Genomic DNA, 21421 nt, shown 5'->3' on the forward strand with positions numbered 1-21421 from the left:
TTGTTGCTTTCCATAAGAAGTGTGTAAGATTTTTGGGTAAAGGATCAGGTAAATTGGATTTTTAGTAGTATTCTTGCCTAAGACTGCTGGTGTCCTCTGGAGATCCCTGTGTATAGTTAGAATCAGGTGTTTCAAAAGGCATCTTGATTAAACTATTAGAAAAAACCTTCATCTTATGTTTGGGGATGGGGAAGGGATAAGAAAAAAACTTTCAAATGGAATATGTGTTCAACATAACTGCTAGAAAGAAGAGGATGAGACTGACTCAAGCAGTGGAATGGTGAAAGCACTTACTGACAGGATACAGAGATTCTTGCAAATGCAAACAAAAAAATGCTAAGTTATTACAAATTGATGCAGTTCTTGGGGTACAAATTGTGTGTGGCCCAGGAAAATGGTAAAGCTGTAGAGGATCAAGGTGTGAGGGTTAAACTTCTTGAAGACATATATAGTAGAAATGTTAAATTCTGATTTTTGAACAGGAAGCTGTAATTCCCGTCCAGCAAATGCTATTTGATTCTGTTAAAACAAGTGTAGAGCCATATATATACAAATTTTGCTGTGTACAGTACAATTGGCTTTCAAGTCAAAATTAAGAGAGCATTTGTTTATCTTGACGAGGCTCTATTGAGTCAGTAGCAAAATTTGCTAGTGTTTGAAAGCAGAAAATAATTACCATATTTTCTTATTCTTGATTAGTTCTGAATGATTCTGGCATCACTATTTATGCTGTGTGCTTGGTCATATGCAGCTGGAAGGAGAGATTCGGGAAGGTGTAAAAATTTTTGATTTTTAATTTAGAGGAAGACAAGATCTCTATGTCATATTTTATCCATCCTGCTGAAGTCAAAGTAGCTGTTTGTTGTAACTTATGTTCATCAGTTAGTTGTTTTTTTCCCAAGGTACTTTTGAACCATCTCAGTATCTGCCTTTTTTTTTTTTTCTTTTGTTTTCTTTTTTAAATTACGTTGCTGTGCTTAGGGAGTTATTTTGGTGTGTGATCAATTCATTTCTGACTAGTAATGAACACCATGAATGTTTCATTCAGCTTTTTACTTCCACTCTTTTTTTAGTATGATTCCAAATCTCCCAGCTGTATGCAGTGAGAGTAAAAACACTTTTGGAACTTTTGAAGGAAGATTTTTTCTTCCTTCAAATTGACATTGGTAACTTGCTAATGCTGAAGTTAGCCAAATGGATTCCAGCTCTGCCATGCCTTTTTCCAAACTTCCTCAGCAAATTCATGATCCATTATAATCACCTGCCTCAGGGGATTTTTTTGTTTTGTCATAAATCTGTGTTATTTTCTCACATACGTTATTTTGTCGGTGCATATTTTTTCTTTTAAGGTTCACGTACATGTGCATTTACAGTGCACATTAGCAGAGCAATCTGTCAGCCTATTTGAAATATTATGAACACTGTCAACTTGGCTTAAAATAACAGCTTCAAAGGAGGTAAAAAATAACTTCCTTCAACTTTAAATGAATAGTGGAAACAACAGTGTGAAATAGTCAATTATAATACAACATATTAGAACACTCTCAATTTAAATGTTCTGAGACATGGAGAAAAGTGGCAAATATGGAGAGTTGAAGAGCATTAGTGATCAAAATAAGACAGGGCCTCAAAAATTACTGGTTCACAGGGCAGTGCAGTAAAGCCACTAGGTTTACCTGCAGTTCATGTAAGTTCAAATTCCTCATCTTGCCTGCACTTGCCCATTCAGAGCTTTTTGCAAGCCTGTAATACTACATATTTCTGAACAAACTGATCCACAGAGTCAGTCTTTAGTGTCAAGAATGCAGAATGTCCTGCCATCAGTAAACCTTTGTGTGCCTGATATTCCTGTCCAGGAATGTGAATATATTGTTCATAGAGATAGGGGAAAAATGAAGTAATTTTTGAAGTATATTATGAGTTAAAATTGAAATCTCTTCAATGAACAGAAAATCTCCCCTCATTTTCCACAATAAGGATTGGATTGAGAAGTTTTTAATTAGTTACAAATAGGCTTTTTTGGGGTAAAAAAGCTGGACTTCTTTCTTAATCTTTCAAGCCACTTGGTGAGGCTACCAGTTACGTGAATATTTTTTCCTCCAGCTTTTCCTGGGTGTGTTCAGCACGGGGCTGCATAAACAACTTCTCTATGTATGACAGGCTGAATCATGTTTCACAGTTTCACACATCACCTATTTTGTGGTATATCATTGCAGCTGTGATACAAAGATATTAATAAGGATGTTGGGGAGACAGAGTTTATAAGAGAAGTGGTCATGTCTTTTAAATGCCTGTGAGAAAACAACGTGTACACTCAAAATCTTGTTTTTCGTCATAGCTATGTTAAATTTGGTTGTAAACTTTGAGTAGTTATTACAAGCTTTTACCTATCTACTGTCTGCACTATAAGTAAAGAATTAGTTTGGACAAATACCTCTGTAATAGGTTTGCCTTTTACATCTGTAATAGGTTTATTTTTTTATATAGTGCAAATCTGAACATGAAAGATATAATGTTTTGTGATTTTCAGTGTAATTCTCATTAAGCAAGTTTCCATGAAAATGCTTTTATAGTGAATGATTAACCTATATTTTTTAGTTTCTTGTTTCATAAAAGACTTAGCTAGGTTTAACTACGTTCTTCAGCTCAAAAGTGAGCATTTGATACAGTATAGCTGAATTACTGCTTTGCTAGCAGTTTTTTTTCTCCTGGTTTTAAAACCTTACTCTTAATTTTAAGTTGCTAGAATAAATTATGTATTTGGATGAGTTCAAATTACTTAGCTGTAGCTCAAAGTGGTCTTGCAAAACTTAAAATTCTTCATAATATTGTAATTCAACACTGTAATAATGTACTGCCCACATAAATATTCCCAAATGGGGTGTGATCAGGTGGTAGTCCCAATAATTTGTTTTCAACACGCCCTTAAGCCACCCTATCCTCAAAATATAAGGGGAAGAAAAGTGTAATGTCACAGTATGCCCTGAAATTAAACAGGTCTAAACTCTGTACATTTTAATTACAAATAGTCATGTTAAAAGTATTTTCCAAATAATTGCATGATTTATAGATGTAAGATAAATACATTTCTATATTTAGCAATGGTTTGCTTTGAAAGGATTTCTGTAAGCTTTAGTTTTGTGGTGTGCTGTTGGAAGTTTTAAGGTAGAATTTTTAGAGATGAAAGGTTCCGCAAGTACTGAAACCATTTTGAAAAAATACTGTGCAACTAAGGACATGGATATAGATAATGAAAAATTATGAGAAAAACTCCTTGGGTTTTTTTTTTTTTAGGAATGGGAACCTAAGTCCAGATCTTATTGGGAAATTTTTTTGCAAACTTTATTTTGCTGTTCTTGATGGATTTTACAGCTGATGCTGCCAAGACAGAGTAAACAAAAGTAGTAGTAAGATCTGAGACTTGCTGTAAATACTTTCCCATTAATTAGGAGGTCCTTTGAGGGCATTTATACCTATGTGTTAGGAAGATGAGGTTGTTGAATCCTTACACATTTACAGAATTCATTTTGCCTATGCTGACATGCAAAAGGCATGGCTTTCAGTAATTCCTGAAATGTCTTACGTTTGTCCACTAGAAAGTTTTACTATACATATGCCATTTTAGATACAGTTTCTACCAGTTCATTGTGTGTCTTTGGCATCTTGTCCATCATAGCATTAGAGAATTTCACTTTTTTCACACCAGCTAGGTTTTAGTCATCTTTTTTCACCATGGAATAGTCACATGTCTATTTGGATGTTTTTTTTATGTATAGAATGTAATATTTATATTGATATCTCCACAGCATTAAAAATATTCCAGTGAAATGTCAATATTTAATAGAAACAGTTTACAATGACTGATCTTAAATTTGCTGACTATCACTACTACAGCTAAACAGCAGGGAAATCTTCCAATTTCCCCCAAGTATGTAACATGCTTCATGCTTTGAAGAGGGCAGTCTGGCTACATCTGGAAATTTCTTGTGTAAATACAAGATGAAGGATATCCAAATATACTATATTCCCCTTTCAAACTTAAGGTAAGTTTTCCATATCCATAATATTCCACCCTTTCATTCCATATGTATATGTGCCAGACCTCTGTTCCAGAAACTGAAAATCATACACAAGCTTGCCAGCAGCAAATATTAACAGATTCATATATTACTCCTTTTTGTATATGTCTGGGTTAGCCAGTACATCACTATCTGTACCCTGAAGCCAGCCACAGTAAAGAATCTGACAATCATATGCTGAGATAAAATGTGCCCTGCTGTATTTCTAAGTGCATTTCTCTCTTATGTAATAAACAGTTTATAGTTAAGAACTATCTAAATGTTTGCACTATCTAATATAGTGATGAAAGGCAATTCTAAATCTTGAAGTCTGTCACACCCCAGTGAAAATAGGTTAGAGGATTTGGATTCATTTATGGTTAAGGAAAAAGGCTTCTTCCACAAGGATTATATATGTCTCTTTGGTTTATTATTTGGAAAACTAGAAGTAGAACTTACAGAAATAATTTCAAAATTACGATTTGAGAAAAGTAGGCATTACAGCAACATGATTTGCCTTATTAATACTTATTAATATTGTAGTGCTATTAATATTATTGTAACATGAATAATGTTACAGAAATAGAAAGATTAAATTATAAAACATAGTGGAAAAAATAAAAGAGCCTCTTGAGCTAGCTTTGTTACTTTAGAAAAAAATTTCCTTTTTTTGCACAGACAAAAAGTGGAAAATTCAAATACTACATTCTGATCTAAAAAGAAGTTATCTCCAGAGTAGTTTGGCTTATCAAAGAAATGGCTTTTAGATGCTGTAGTATATGCATTGCCAAGCAAGCTGAAAACTTCAGTGGTCTAGAGTCTGATAGGGTTTGTAAATTATGAAAAGACTGTTGTGCTTGATGTGTATATTAGGCAGTTAGATTTGCCTCCAAATGTATCTCACTGTGCTTCATAGTAGGTCACTATTTCTTGAAGCTTGTGAGGAGATAACAGGAGAATTATGCTGTGAATTTCCTAAAAGCAATGTGAAGTACATTTTTGTACAGCTCTTGGTCATTAGGTTTATTTTATTAGAGAAGACAAAGCCTCCCACATTTTAAAATACTTAACAAAAGGAAAGCTGTTACAACTTGAACAAGTGAATTAAAACTAAAAAGGTAGGAAATAGCTTCTGAGCCATGGGACATACAGGTTTGCAGGTGATAAGGTATATTGAGTCATAGCTTTTTTATGTTACATTAAGTTACATACATTTAACTCAGGAAGTTTGAAAAAGAACAACCTTTTCTCTACAGAAAGAACAATTGATTCATGGTTATGTCCATTAAAAGGTGCAGTTGTGTGGGGATACTGTTTAAATAATTGGCGATAATACACTGGAGACTATACTCAATTCCTAAAGAATGTAAGTCTTGTTAACTTGAACTGAAAATATTTGAATGGCATTTCTAGAGAATTCATAATAAGATTATAAGTCAAACAAATTATTTTTGTGTTCATAATTATCAATGAGAAGATAAACTGCACAGCTAAAACATATCTCGGTAACAGGTACAGAACTAAATCAATCACATGTATTTGTAATAATACCATATTTTTCATAAGACAGCTTCAGTAGACAGGTTTCTTACAACTCTAGGTATGTATCTCATAATTAAAACCTGAATAATACTGGGACTTCCTTCATAAGTAAGCAAAACTTCTCCCAGTGCAAAATCTTTTAAAATAAAGGGGTTTCCTATTCCTAAAGTTTGTTTTCAACAGATGTTCGTGCTAAACAATTAGCAGAGAGGGTGGTGAAATTGAGGTGGAGCATTGTCCAGCTGTGTTTTATTTAATGTATGACTGCAGTGATACTATACAGACTGAAATCAGATACATCCATGAAACAGCTGCTTTCCTTAAACCAAGTTCTAAATTTCTCATGAGATAGTGAATGAGACTTGGACTTGGATATGGACTACCTATGTGTTTCACATATTATGTGTAAATACATAGACAATGTGTCTAAGTACGTCCAGAGGCCTGTAATTACATTCTAGTTCAATAGACTTTCTGAATGTGTATAATTGTTTTAAGCACTAATTTAAGCAACATATTCTTAGGTATTTCAACGTACATAATTTTCATTTAGACTAAGTAGTATGTGGAGTTTTAAAAAAATTCCTTTACAGTTACTATTTAACTTTGCACTATGTATATGTATCACTTTGAGATTTGGCTTGTGATTGTTTTGTGCTCAAAGGAGTCACTTACAAACTTATAATCAGCACTCAATTTTTCTGCATCCTGGCTCACTCGCCTGCTCTTTGTCCTCACCATTTTGCAGTTCTGTGGTCTAACCTGGAGAGTCCGAGATCTGTAAACAAACTTCATCCTGTTGAGGCCATTGGAATGCACTGGGTGGGCACATTATAGATGCTGTTTCAACAGAGCTCACAAGAGCAGAAGGAGGACAGGTAGTGCATCCCTGCCCTTGTGATGGGAGGACTGGTTTAATTTCTAGAGTGCCTTGAAGAGCAGAGTGATTTCTCAGAAACAGGAATGGGACAGCTGTTGCAGTCATCAGAAAGCATTGCATTGCAAGCCATTGGCTTGTTACTTGTCACAAATGTGAAAATGGCTGCTTGATTTCAATATTTGATGTGTTCAAGTTAATAGATAGGTGCTGGCAGAGGTATAGGAATGTTTTCTCTATTCCAGACAGGTCAGTGTGATTTCTTGGCTGTTGCATCGAGGTGGGAGAGCAGGGTAGGGCTGCAATAATATGTGGTGCTGTCTGTCTGCATGTGTAAAACAAACTTCAGTTTTGGCTTCCTTCCTAACCAAAGGTGGCTGTGTCAGAAAATGAATCCTTCAGTGTCAAGTTGGTAAAAGGTTTACACCAGCAAACAAAAACAAGGCAATGTGCAATCTGGATTATTATGTGTTTCCCACCCCCACCCCCCCCCCCTTTTTTTTTTTTTTTACTATTTTTTACCCAATAGTTTATTGTATGTCCTCATGTGTTGCAGAAAAAGGAGTGGTGGTTTTCCTTGGTTTGATTTTGGTTTTTCTGAGAAAAACACAGATGTGCTTGCAGATTAAATGAAAGATTTGTAATTGCTGTAATTGAAAGATTGTATTTAATTCATTGGTGAAATACAGCTGTTAAAAAAGACAAAATGAGGCAAGAGTGGACCCCTAAAAGTAAAGAACCATTATCAAGGAAACAAAAAGGGAAAACACATTAAAATAATTATACTGGCAGTGGGTAGTTGGTTGGATTTATTACAGAATGTTTTACAATGTGTGACAAAGGAGATGGCACATTGGGAAGCATATAACAACATTTTTCTTATGATGAATGGTTAAAGGAGGTAAGATCTTCCAGGGAAATTGAGAAGATGTGGTATCCATTTAAGAAAATCATGAACAGCTTTCGTCATGTTAAATTTGTATTAGCAACTAAACATTCATTGAGTGATGTCAAGGTGAACTAAGATGTTCAGCAGAAAGACAATGATGTACCTTCCTTTGGAAGGCAGTTTAATGGTGTGAAAATATTGGGAGTCGTGGCTGTGAATAAGGTGTGTAAAAATATACTGTAGAGTGGAAAGTTTAGTGACCAAGCAGATTGAGCAGCAGTGAATAGCCAGAGAAATGGAAAGGTAATCATGTACCAGAGGGAATAGTGAAAAAGGGAACCAACATGTAGATGGTATGCCTGAGATACTGGACTTCATAAAACAGTGAAGAAAGGGAACAGAATACAGACACTTTTCCCCCAGTGTTGATGACAGTAAGGGTAGGTTAGCATCCCATGTGGATTTGTCAGGAATAATCCTGAGACTCTGGAGGGATTTTAAGTAGCATTCTCACATGGAATATAGTGGGATTACCAATGAGTGAAGGTGGAGGAGAAAGCAGTATTGGATGAAAAGGCAAGAGAGAGAGAGGAACATGGAGCTATATGGGGAAAACTGGAGAGATTTGGATGTACATGAATTGCTGCTTATGAAATTTGTATCTCTCTATGCTGTGTGGATGCCACTGCTGGTGGAGAAGAAATACTAAATTGCTGGGCGTAACTGAAGTAAAACTAGGAGGCTAGAATGAGAGAATGAAAGCAATCTTTCTGTTGGAAGGAAAAGAATTCTAGGGATGCTAGTGGTCAAAGAGAATTGCATGGAAAGAGGTGTTATATCATGGAAACAGAAAAAGAAGCAGAAAGCACAGCCTCGTGGGCAGATGTCGCCTGGAGGGCTGCCTTCCCAAGAGCGAGCTCCTTGGTCGGTGTGGCTTGCTCCTGCGCATCACCAGACCCTCGAGGTGCAGATGTTGTAATAAGTGATATGAGAGAGGCTCTCTGCTTGAAATTCCAGCTCTGTTTATTGAAGAGCAACAGAACAGGCTGAAGGGGTCAGAGGCAGCAAAGAAAAGAGCCCCGACTGAGGGAGGGTCTAGGGTATAAAACCGGGACAGGGTAGGAGGGATAACTATTGAAAGGAAACAACCAGGGAAGAGACAAGGGAGCAGGGATGGGGTGATCAGGGAACAACCAATGGAGGGACAGGGGGTGGATAACAGTTTTCAGGGAACTATGAACAAACACAGAACGATGAACTTTCTAGAACAGGGACTGACAGCAACTTAACAGGCAGAAAAAGGGGTGTAGTTTCTTATACAGTGGTCTCCTCCCACAGCATCTCAACCTCATAACTTCCCATATCCTACATGAAAGAGGGGTTTGAAGCAATAGCAAACATTAATGGTAGCAGAGAAACCTACTTGCAGAATGAAAAATTATGTAACAATTCTCAATCCTCAGAGACAAATTTTTGTGGAAATACTGCAGCCTGTTTGAAGGACTCTTGGATATCAGTTTTGACATTTTTATATTTCTATACCTTTTATAATAATCTCATTTATATTACATGAGACAGAAAAGATTAATTGATTCAAAGATATTAATTGCAAACAAAAAGAAAATCTTTCTTCTCATACTTAAAATAGTAACTTTTTTAAATGTCTGTTAAAAAGAAAGATAATTTTAAAAGTGACCCATGTTTGAAATTTAATCAGAAATTGCACTGTAGAGTAGCAAGCAGCTTTTTCTCCAAAAGGTATTACAAGTTTTTTCACTCTAGGCAGTGCTTAGTTACTTGATTGCTGCTCTGAAAGCTAGTTTAGAACACTGTTCTGTTAGTGTAAACCACCATAAGCAATTTCTGAAATTTTTTTCCTGCTTTGCCAGTTTTTTGCTTGCATCTATGGGGGTTTTATTTGCTTGCTTGTTTAGCTAGTCAAATATATAAAACCATTGTGAGAAAAAAGCAACATCAAAGAAGGAACCACGGAATTGAGATAAGAATATTGCATGTAAAGAAAATGAAGTTTACTTGAGAATGCTCAGTTTATCACTGACTTGCATGAGGAAGAATATCACTTACCCCTTTAATTGAGGCATAGTTCCATCTTCATTGTCCCATCTGAATGAATAAAACCAAATCCATAGTTTAAAAAAATTATTTATTTTCAAATTACATGCAGAGAGATAGTATGGCATGATGGTTACAGTGCACTTTTATCAGAAAAAAAATCAAAGAATGTAGAAGAAAGAATAGCTTGGTATGTTACAAGAAGTTTAATGAAAATGCTTTCATTTCTTAGATAAATACATCCATCCTCTTAGAATATATGTGTGCTGGCTACTATTTCTGTTAAGTAAATAGATTTATTATACAGCCATCTTTGATAACTTGCTGCAAATTACACCATTTTGGCTCAAGGATTGCTGAACCAGGAATGTTGACTTTATGTAGATTTTTGTGTATTTCCAGTTATATTTCACTCTATTTACGCTGTGCCTCTGTTAGACTAAAGAAGTGGTTTAAGCTTTGGGGACACTGAAAGAATATGAGACATTTTATTGAATATTTGGGAATAAGCTGAGAATAAGTCTGTCATAGTTGCTTTTTGAAGACAACTTAGTAGCTTCTTTATATTTTTTTTTCTGTTTAATTTTTTTTTTATTGTCAGTAGGCCAAAAGCTGCTTTTAAATGATATGAAACATCCAGGGTTGGCATGGATGAGTTTGAAGAAATCTGTGGACTTGCAGTGGAGTTCGAGTATATCTTAGCTGAATCTTTAATGAGATTTTTGCATAATAACATTGATAACATTTGATTGTTTTCTGGAAGGCGAGGAAACCTTCAACAGCTGGGCAAGTTGAATGATCAATTTAACTTCTAGAGAGCCAAAAGGAGGAGTGGGTGCTTTTTTTTGTTTACAAAAGCCGTATTTATGATAGTACAAAGGAGGAAAAATGTAAATTTGTTAGGATAACATGAGGTGGATTGGATGAGTTATGAAAAGATACAGAAGAAAGTTGCTTTTACATCCTTGTGTGTTTTTCTCATGTAGTGTAAAAAACCTCCAAAGGGAGCCAACTGAATAGTTTCCAAAAGTTATTTTTATTAGTAATATGTATCATTTTTGTGACCAAGATAGGTTATTTTCTCAAATGCAAAGTTTGACCGTGCAGCCAAACATTCAGCTGGGGTTTAATTTTCAAACCTTTAGGCAAGTGTTTAGCAATGCTGTTAAGAAGCTATCTTGCTAAAATGTTTTTCTGAAATATTTCTTGATGAATAAGCATAAACAAGATGAAATTGTTTCTGTGGTCAGCAATATTCTTACAAGTTGAATGTTCTTCCTGGTGAATGAAGCATGGGCAGATAGGAGGGACTTTCTCATCACTCTACAAAGGATCAGAGATATCTCTAGGACAGGCTGACCTGCTTGCTTCCTTGTTTTGCCTAAACCCTAAATGTGTAGTCAGAAGTATCAGGTGGCTTTCCTCATTGCCTTCTGCATAAATGTTTTAGATTTTTTAAAATAGAAATCAAGATTTTGTATCAATTAAAATTAACAAAACATTAAATAATATTTCATCTTGCCTGGCTACACCACTGTATGACTTTTCTTCTTAGACTACTCTTTATCATAACTTCCAAGCATATTCTGACTAAGTATTTCACACTTGCGTTTTTATTTTCATTCACAATTGCTTAATATAATGCATGATGCATTGAAAATTCCATAAACTTTAAAAATTAAATGTAGACCTTTTTTTAATTCTCCCAGTTACCCAAGTTTTTCATTGCAACTCAAGAAAAGCTACAGATTATTTGAAAAGAAAAAAAAAATAGAGCCGAGTCTTTTATGGGTTCAGTAAGGGCAAATAACTAGGTATGCTTCCCAATGAAATACATGTGAGAGATTATTGAAGGGGTGTTGAACCACTGCTGAGTGTGAGAGAAATTCTCAAGACTTGTCAAGCAGATAAAAGGACTTAGTTGCAACAGATGAGAATATAATGGCTACACAGGACAGTTAAATACAATTGTAACTCAGATGTCCTGATTGTGTCAAGGTTAGGCTACTGTATTCATAATTGATTAATTAAGATTGAGAGAAAAGAAGTATTTCAGATCTGCTGATTATACATGTAGATGTCACTGGGTAAGAAAGTCACAGAGAAGAGGAAATCATGCAAGAGTGTAATCATGTAAACACTAAAACCTCAGATTTCACAAGTTAATCTTGTTTTGAGTCAGTGTGCTCATTACTGAAACAGCATCCATTTCTACAACACGGAAAGTGCTATTGAAGGGCAGTCACATAAGTTGAAAGCCCTGGGATCATATTTATAGAGACTTAAGGAAAGCATCTGATACAGCCTGCTCAGGGAAAATATTGAGAAATTTCTGGATTCAATTGACATATGTAGACCTGACAATTTTTAATTGGTACACTAAACCCAGAAAGTACACTTAGATTTCTTTTGTTGATTGTGACTGAGAGCAAAGGAGATAACACTTCTTTTCAGTAGAGGTGGCTGAAGGGGGGATGGGGAAGTAGACATTTGGAGAGTGTAATTCCTGCCTTGGGAACTTGCCTGCCTTGTCACCTGTGATCACAGCTCTGAGATGTTGTCTGTTTCTGATGGATCACTTTGAACAAAGACCCAAGACAGCTTTGGTCAGTTGTGACTAAAAAGGAGATTTCTGCTTTGTTTGCTTGTTTTCATCTTGCAGCTTTGTAACTGATACTTTTATCACCTTGAGCCTGGCCTGTAATAATATGTCATCTTGGAAGGCTCTTATATTTGTTAAAAATTACAACTGTTTTATTTTGCTGTAAGTATCTTAGGTGAAAAAACTCATTTAAAACTCAACTAGCTGTACATGGTCTGGGACTTTCTTGTCAGGCATCTCTGCTGAGCTGTCCTGCCCTTCTGCCTCTGGTTTGAAACCAACATAAATTGTGATTGTAGTTGTATGGTTGTCTGTGTTCACACTAATAAATAAGTGTATTTTGCTATACATCTGTAGAACAGAGAAAGGTTGATATAGCCATCTTTGTAGGTTTCACTTTCCCCAAGGCCTGCCTTAATTTACTGCCTTTGCTTAAAAAAAAAGTAGAAGATAGAAAAAAATAAGAAAGAAGAATGTCTTGGCTGGGACATTCAATATTTTGTTAAAAGAAAAGTGGGGGGAGGAGGCAGAATGTGAGAAGCATTGTAATCTTGGGAAAGTGTCGGCTTACTGTGAAATATTGTATCCCACAAACAATGTGGGAAGTTGAAAAATTCCATCAGTTAGACATATTGCTATTTTTCTCATGGATGTAGCTTGGATTTTTGAGGTGAACAAATTGAGTAGGTCTGTCTTTTTCCTAGAACAAATTTTATGGAGTGTTTTGGAGCAGGAGAGCAGTTGTGGGATGCAGGGCTGTAGCCATGTGGCTCTGTTGTAGGTCATTATTTTGTGGTAAACCATTCATGTGGCCACTGTTGTCTTCACTTCCTGTATGCGTCCTCTTAAGTCCATACCAATTTTTGTACAAGGGGTACTCATTGCTGATGCTCCTCCAGTCATGTACCTTTGCCCCCACCCTTTCCCAATCTGTTCTCTAGTTTCCTTTTATCTTCTAGCTTTTGTTCACTCTGAGGACTCTGGCAATATTGCAAACCCTGACATTTATCTGTTATTTTTTGGTTTTTTCAATACATGCAACTGTGTCCTTTCTCACATGTGCTTCATGTTTTATGCCTGTCATCTCATTTTGCACACAAGTACAGTCAGCTGTAATTGCTTAACAAAAATATACGTGCTAATACAAAGCTAGGAGGAAAGTGCTTACATTGGTGGAGTTATTTGTTAGAAAGCCTTTAAATAAGTTGCAGAATGTAGTGGTTTACTGCAGAATTTGCTGAAGTAACTAAACCTTTAAAAAATGTTAAGGACTGATGAACTTGTCAAATTTTATAAGGCACATGACGATTACTTCATAATAGCGGGCACCTCTGCAGAAAAAGGAGAAGGGTAAGAAGGAGATATGTAGATACACTTTGCCCTAATTATCTTGACATCTTTATCTTATGTTTCAATGCTCTTCTTTCCCTTCTTGAATCAAATTTTTGAATTGCCTACATTGGTTCTGTTGTTTCATGTCTTTCCAACTAGAAATATTCTGATAACAATTTTTTTTGCTAATGATTTGTTAGCAAGATTAGACATCTGTTAAAAATACTATGAGGTCAGAGGCCAAAACCATTATTTTCTTTGAAAACTGCAATGAATGTTTGCCAGTATGTGTAAAAACTTTTCAACCTTCAGTCATTTTAGAATATTTGATTTAGTACTACGATTCAGGGTTATATTCCTTTTCAGAATAATATATGGAGGGCAAGCTTGCTGATCTTAAAGTTAGGAAAACAATCTTTTTACTGGTAAATGGAGCAAATTTATTTTAAAGACATAGAATTGCTGATGCAACCGTACTATTCCTTTCAGTCAAGCCTGGTTTTACATTAAAGCCTAAAGTATCGAAGCTGGATAGAATTAGGCAAAATTTGTTTGTTCGGTTTCATTTTTGTCATTAAAGGGCAAATGGTGTCAGTCTTCGACATCTATATGCAGCTGTTTTCCTTTCTCTATAGGACAGTTTAAAAAAGTGCAAAACCTGGTCAGGATATAAGTACTTTATTCAGAACGTTCTATAGTGCACGATGTAAAAAGTAATTTCAGTTGGAAAAGACCCTTAAGAGCATTGAGTCCCACTCTTTACAAGCCCACCTCTAAACCATATCCCCAAGTGCCATATTGGCGTGTCTTTTAAATACATCCAGGCACAGTGACTCAACTGCTTCTCTGGGAAGCCTGTTGCAATGCTTGACCACTCTTTCAGGGAAGAAATTTTTTCTAATATACAAACTAAACCTCTCCTGGCACAACTTGTGGCCAATTTTAGATGAGATTTTTAATTCCTAAAAGATACGGTTTAGGTATTGATGGATTCACAAATAAATGCTAAATAAAATTGGTGTATTTGACCATAGGAAAATAATAGAAATTATGGACTGTTATGTGATTTGCTATCTATCTATAGATGTTTAGGGTTTTTACTTATAAAGCATAAAAGAAAAGGCATTCATTGAACCCCAGATCTCTTTCTGTGTTTTAATTTGGATCCAACACAAAGCAAGAGGAAAGAATTTTAGATGGAGGATGAAATGAAAGGAAAAAACCTCACCCCCTCACATTAAGTTGGGCAGCAGAGTGAAAAAAATGGTATTTTAATATATGTATGTCAGTGTGACATTGTCTGGAGGGATGGGAGTGTTGTGGAGCCCAAATGAAGTTTTTTTAATTTGTTTGAATGAGCTGAATATCGTAATGTAATCTGTTATTTTTAAAGTATGAATATTAACCATTTATGATGCTTTTGAAAGTGTCCATGGTATTTCTTAGACAAAAAATACGTTGTTTTAATTGCTTGTTAGTGTTTAACAAATACTACAGAAAATTTATTTCCTGATAGCCAATTAACATCTTATTCTTTACATATTTACACATACTTGGAAAATTTTATGCAATTGGATGCACAAAATATGTTTTTTAGTATTAATAAACACTCCCACCAAAGACAAACAGTTGTAAACCAGTCTGTTCATAGACTTCAGGGTATGCATAATTGGGTAGAGGTGACAGTAATTTCAAAACAATTACTATGGCTAAGTGTAGGCCATTGCATTCTGTGTTCAAATACTGTAGGAAGCATGTTGTTGGTATTTGAAGTCCCCCTTTGTTTCTTGCAAAGTCAGTTGTGGAGGGAATGCCTCAGAGTGACTCCTCTGAATGACTGGCCAAATCTGCACATCAAAATAAGCTTGCAATAATTATTGACATCATCACACAAATATTCTCTAGCTTTCGATCCAAATTTAGAACAGTTATTCTTAAGAATAAACAACATTAATTACTTCACTAGTTTGTGTCTCTTACTTAAAAAATAAGACCCATTAAAAGAGCCTTAGTAAGGTGCATAGTCACAAATTAGAAGATAAATTTACTAAGGATTTATGTGCAAGCCTAAATCAGTCTGCGTGATCGCATTTCATGATTACATTCTCCTTTTGCGATCACATTCTGTAGAAATGCATCTATTTTAATGCACAGTATGGATAAAGATTGCTAAGCAGCTGCTCTTACTGTTCAGGGTGGAATTCTAGGTCTGATTTTGCTGCATGTTATTCAATCTCTCATCTGAAAAGATATGCTTATATGCGTGAGTTCTGTTTTGCTCATCACTACCATAAATAAAGGACTTCAAGGTCACTAATCTGCCATTTTCTCCTCTATGTTTTAATCCTCATTTTACAGAGAGGAAGATTAGATACAGTTGCACTGGAAACCTTTAAGTCTTGAATGCCTAATTTACAACTATGTGAATTAGTTTTCTTGCCTAAGCATTAAAAAAGGAATCACCTGTCTCAATTTTGTTTTTATCTGTGTCTGTCTTTTCCCTTTTTCCCTTCCTGTGTTTCCACTTCCTGTCCTGAAATCTTAGCAGAGACTCTTATTTTTGGTTGGGAGGTCGGAAAGCTTGATTTGACAAGACCATTTAAATTTAATTTGAGGTTCCTTCCCTGTTAATAGTATTTTTAGGTGTTTTACTAAATAATGACTTAATAAATAAGAAGTGATCTCCATACAACAACAAAATGTGAACTTGAAGGCAATTTCAACCTTTCTTTAGGATTATCAGCAAAATAGAAATAATTAAAATAAAACATGCATCATTCCCATACTTGAAATTTACTGTGCCTAAATGGAACACAAATCTCACAATATCTGAACTTTATTATATTATGTAAGCCATGAATTCTGTCAGAAATTAAATTTGGCAAAAGTTAATTTTCCAGTCCTTTTCTGTCCTTTCAAAAGTATGTACATTGTATTTTGGTAGTTTGAGAAACTAAAAGCCTACTTAGGGGAGTGTTGAGAACTGTCTTGGAATGTATTTTTATCTTAAACAAGCCATAACTACCTTTGTTCAGTGCTAGTGGGAGTTTTCCAAGAGCACTGATGCTATGTAAATCTGTACTGTATAATTAAACCTATGAAGAATTCAAATTTTGCATTCAAGCTCTTGTTATGAAAGCATCTTCTAAAACAAATATAGCATTTTTTTAAAGTCTGTTGGAAATACTTAGCTACTGTACCTCCTAAAAATGCAAGGATTTCTGTTTAGAATAAGGAAAGCAGCAGAGCACAGAAAACACTATGAAGTAATGCTTGTCCCATTTGTTTCATTTGTTATTTGATTCATAATTGTAATTTATTCTGTAATGTCTTTTTTGTTTGGCAAACAGGTACATACAAAGTTCCACTGCAGACAAGCCCATGCTTCAGGCACTGACACTTCATGTTTGACATTTTCCTATGATGGTACTGTCCTTGCCAGCCGAGGAGGTAGGTGATTGAAAGAACCCAATGACATGTTAAATATAAGACGTTTTTAATGAAATGAAATGGTTCATTAAACAAACCGTATAGATCATGTTAATTGAGTTAACTGTATGTGGTGGAGGGAGATAAGGTAGTGAAATCAGATACTAGTGATTAAAATATGAAGTATTTCACAGTTTACTACTTTAATTTGATACACATTTCAGTACCATGTTCCTGATAGAGAATTTTACAGCAGTTAAGAAATATTTTAAGATAACTTTGCTGATTATATTACACAGTTTCTGATCTGTGTTCTTGTCTAGCAGTAATAATACACTGAAAGAAAATAATTAGCTTAACTAAAAATAAAAAAGTCCAGTTTTGTTGCTTAGTTCTTCTGTGGAAGATAAGTGCCTCTCAATAACACTAGCTCTTCTCTGGAGGTATTAATTCCTCATACAACTTTCTTAGGCAATGTAATTTTCTGTCCTAATTTGAATTTTTATCTAATCTGTATAAAAAGTATCAAAAGTTGATGACTGGAATTGACCTTCCAAAAATGTACTTGAATGGCAAAAGAATTTGGAATGTCCGCAGGACTGGGAAAACAGGCTTGTGTTGTAAGCTTCAGATAAAACTTTTGTAAATGAATCTTAGACAACAGAATAAGACTTGAGAAGGCAAAGATATATTTGAGGACTCATTAACTTCATTATTGGGGTAGGATGGTGTCTGTTGAAGACAACTTTTCGTGCAGAGATTTGTCTGCCCAGTGTTTTGCAGGCAGGTGCAAGCGTACAAGCCAAGCTGTCTGGATGGAAAACAGCTGTAACCAGAAGCTCTGTGTATGCATTAGCATTGCCCCAAGGCCAAATAAACAGGCCTAGGGAGAGGCAGTATAAATTAATGTTGGCTAACGCTGTGCCTAACATATGTTTAGAACATCTGGTCAGTTTGGTACATAGAATGAGATAACATACACAAAATACCAGATATAGGTATTCATAGATTAAAAAAAACTCTGAATCAGTGGATGGATTTCCTAGCCAAGTAGCTTGCATTTTCTTTGTGTCCTCCCTGCGCCCCTGTCCCTGAAGGGGGTAGAGTGTCTGGCCGGTGTATGTCAGTACAGTGAAATGCAGCTGATATTGGGTGTGGCCTCACTGATTCTTTGTATGTCTTGCCACATTTCAAAGATTCCAGATGTTGTTTCCTAGAGCACATCTTTCAGAGTAAGGACTTTGTAGTCTTATCCTCGAAGGCCCTAGGCATTTGGACACTAATGGCACTTGTGTTGTTTCATAACTGCTGTTCAGCGTCCTGAGTTAAGCTGCTGTTCAGAGTTCTGCCGCCACTCATGAATGGGTTGTAAGTGGTCAGGTAAAAGCTCACTGAAAAAGCTTTTTTGTCCTCACTGAACCAGACTTTTATTATGTGTGGACCTTCTCCTGCTTGGAAAATATGTGAACTGTGTGTCTTTCCATTCTGCACTAAGTTAAATGCTGTGTCTGTCTGCCAGTGGTGATTGCCACAAAAAATTCACACAAATGTTCTTTAGGAAATTTAGGGATAAACCTTGGTATGCTTTTAAATATAGCAGCAAACAAGGCTATTACTTAGTGAGGGGTATTTACTAGTGCTGTCTTGAAACCTCCATTTATTCAAATTCTCTTCTGTTTCTCATTTATGAGTGTAGACCACATAAATGACCTTTTCTTATTTTTATTGCATGTGGCACTTTTACTTGCCTGCTCTTCCTCATCTGTCTCCAGTTTTTGTTTCGTGTTAAACAGACTTTCATTTACACAGGTTTTATCTTCCACATTCTGCTCTAAGCTGTATAAAATGTTGATTGATTGTTTGCAGAATGTAAGACTCCACAGAAATTTGGCCACTCATTGTGGGTAAAAGTGCTACCTTTGTCTAGTGTATTAAGAGGAAAGAAAGCTCTGTATGCACTATGCTAGAAAGTAAGGAGGATTCATATCTTATTTTGACTTGTTTGGTTAGTGCTTTAATATGAGTATTGCTTTGGATCTGTACCAACAAAAGCAGATGTGGATCCAGCATTCATAGATTAACACACCTGCCAAGTGCTGAGGATCAAAGAGAGGATAGTATTTGGGGCATGGGAACTTTCATTGAAAGCCTGATGGACTTTCCTGCATCTGATGTAGATCTGTGTTGGATATGAGAAGATGAGGCATGGCTCAGCTGCAGGCACAAGGGAAAATGAAAACCTAAGGAGCTGCTTATGAAAGTTTCCAGGGCTATTCTTGTTGGATATTAGGTAGTAACTTGACAGAAACTTAAGAAAGTGATATTTCTGCATGCTTGAAACAATGAAAGGCAGTATTTGGGGAACATTTTCTTTGTTTAGCGGGGGAGAGATAAGAATTAGGATTGGACTTGAGATCTTACTGTAAAATTTTTTTGAATATTTTTTGACTCCTGATATTTTTGTTGGTCTTTTTTTCCCCCATTTTACTTGTATTTCTTTCTTCATTTTTAAATTGGTTTAAAACATAGAAACATGTAAGCTCAAGGGTTATGCAGTAGCATGTATAGTGACTGTTTTGTGTACTGTAATAACATATTGCTTTTCATAGTAAATCCAAACATTGGCATTTCAAAAATCAGATGGGTTTTAGCAAGTAATATTTCTTAGAAGGTGAACACTTCTGTTTATTCTAACCATGCCAGAAATACATTTACTAGTTTTAATAGGCATAGTCAGGTAAGTGCAACACTTGGAGCTGAAATGGTGATAAGAAAGTCTTCTAGCCATATGTTTGTATGTTCATTCCATATGTTTAGAGTGGATGATGCGCTTAAGTATTTGATCAGGCTGGTATGGATGCAGGTGATGCTGAGAAGTGTTCCAAATGTAGGCATAGATTCCTCAATTTGTGACTTCCCTCACGAGATCTTTGGCTTTGGTCCCAATCTTTGACACCTCAAAAGGATGTTGTGAAGTTGTTGCAGCTCCTCCTGTAGAACCAGTACAGAATGCCGAAGCCTACACCTTGTTCTGTAAGCTGTCTCTCGCATATGTAGTATAAGCCTTCATAAAAAGGCTCAGAGTTGATAAACATATTCTCGTAAGCTTCTTACGCTATGTGTTTCCAAAGCTGTAACTTTTTAAAATTCCCATTTCCTATGTTTCTTTGCCTCACTGATCTCTGTGAACAATTTCTGTCATCAAGTTTCGCTTTCAGCAGAGGACTCGCTCTTTTTAAACAGAGTGCTGCTGACTGTAGGCTTTGTGAATTCCTGGCAGCACTTTTGCTTTTTTGGGCCTACTCATATTCATGTGCTTGTCTTCCTGGTCAGTATCTTCTGAAAAGAAAAGAAAAAAATCAGATCAAATCTTTATAGTGCTTCGGCCTTATTTTGACTAAAGAGCATTTGAAAAATGCCTATCTTTGCTCACCAAAGACTGTTTTTCTAGGACCTAATTGTTACCTCTTGATAAATCCAGTGCTCAGTACCATTGGCATAACAGTGTCTTGACCTGATTGTGTCAGTCTTGAGCTTATTTATTGGTATCCTTATTAAAATGGTGAAAAATAGAGTTTGAAATGCTACTAAAAATGCTATAAAAGCTTTAAATAATCCTGCCGGGTTTTGGAGAAGTCTGACATCAAGAAAAACTACTGAATTATCTGACTAGACTATTTTGAATATTCATACTGAATTGCACAACTTCTGTTTATATGCTTTTGTTTAAGGATAACTATTTTTGTTCACGTGTAAAGTAATTAAAAACAGATAACTACTGCTGCAGCTCTGTTAAAGCTGCCTCCTAAGCATGGATAGAAGAATCCTACTGGGAAAAATCCTTGGTGCTGAGGAAAAGCAATACTCTGTGATCTTAGTGACAGTGATTTCAACTCAAAATGCAAATTAGATTTAGGAACCAATTTGCATTTGCACACTAGTAGTTTTAATTAGGAAAAGTGAATTGGAGCAAATTCTTAATGATGGTAAAGTTTTACAGCATTAGCAAGTCAAGTCATTCTACTAGCATTTTCCCCTCTCCAAATACTTACTCTTCTATTTCTAAACTATTTCAGTTTAAGACAATGTTGACTTGAAATCAGCCATAAATTTGAGTCCTACTAGGGTCTTCTAAACTTTTTTAACCAGCTTGTTACATTTTCTTGCTAGCAAAGGAGCTATAGCTACATATCTGATTGCATTTCTCCTGCTAAAACCTGGCAGGACTACAGCTTGAAGATCATGTCAAGGCTCATTCCACTAGGAACAGAACAGCCTTGGCTGCTAGCCGTAGATCTGTCCCTATCCAGGAGACTTGCAAAGTAGCCAAATGTTGTCCTTTTCATACATTTGTAAAGGGCTGGTGCTTTAGATGCAGCATCTTGACGATAAGTTTTTTTTTTGGTTTTTTTTTTTTTTTTTTTTTTTTTTGGTTTTTTTTTTTTTGGTTTTTTTTTGCGGGGGGTGGGTGGCTGGGTTGGGAGGGAAAAGGGAGACTTCATTTTACAATACTAAATGCTTTGAAGTACTTTGGATATAGTCTACTGGGAAACAATAAGAAAACACATATTCCCAAAACAGGGGACTCAACATTTTTCTTTCCTGTTGTTTTTTAGCTT

General features: G+C 35.6%; 1 protein-coding gene across 2 annotated transcripts in view; it reads left to right on the forward strand.

The window, feature by feature from the left end:
* WDR70 (WD repeat domain 70) overlaps positions 1 to 21421 on the forward strand; it is a 127006-nt gene that overhangs the window by 75717 nt on the left and 29868 nt on the right. For both annotated transcript variants that reach the window (XM_021551628.4, XM_021551634.4), the window contains one exon: positions 16724 to 16823. In XM_021551628.4, coding sequence (XP_021407303.3) covers positions 16724 to 16823 — 100 coding nt within the window. The remainder of the gene's footprint in view (positions 1 to 16723; positions 16824 to 21421) is intronic.

Source organism: Lonchura striata, chromosome Z (genome assembly GCF_050655825.1).
Source record: "Lonchura striata isolate lonStrDom1 chromosome Z, ASM5065582v1, whole genome shotgun sequence".
Taxonomy (NCBI): Eukaryota; Metazoa; Chordata; class Aves; order Passeriformes; family Estrildidae; genus Lonchura; species Lonchura striata.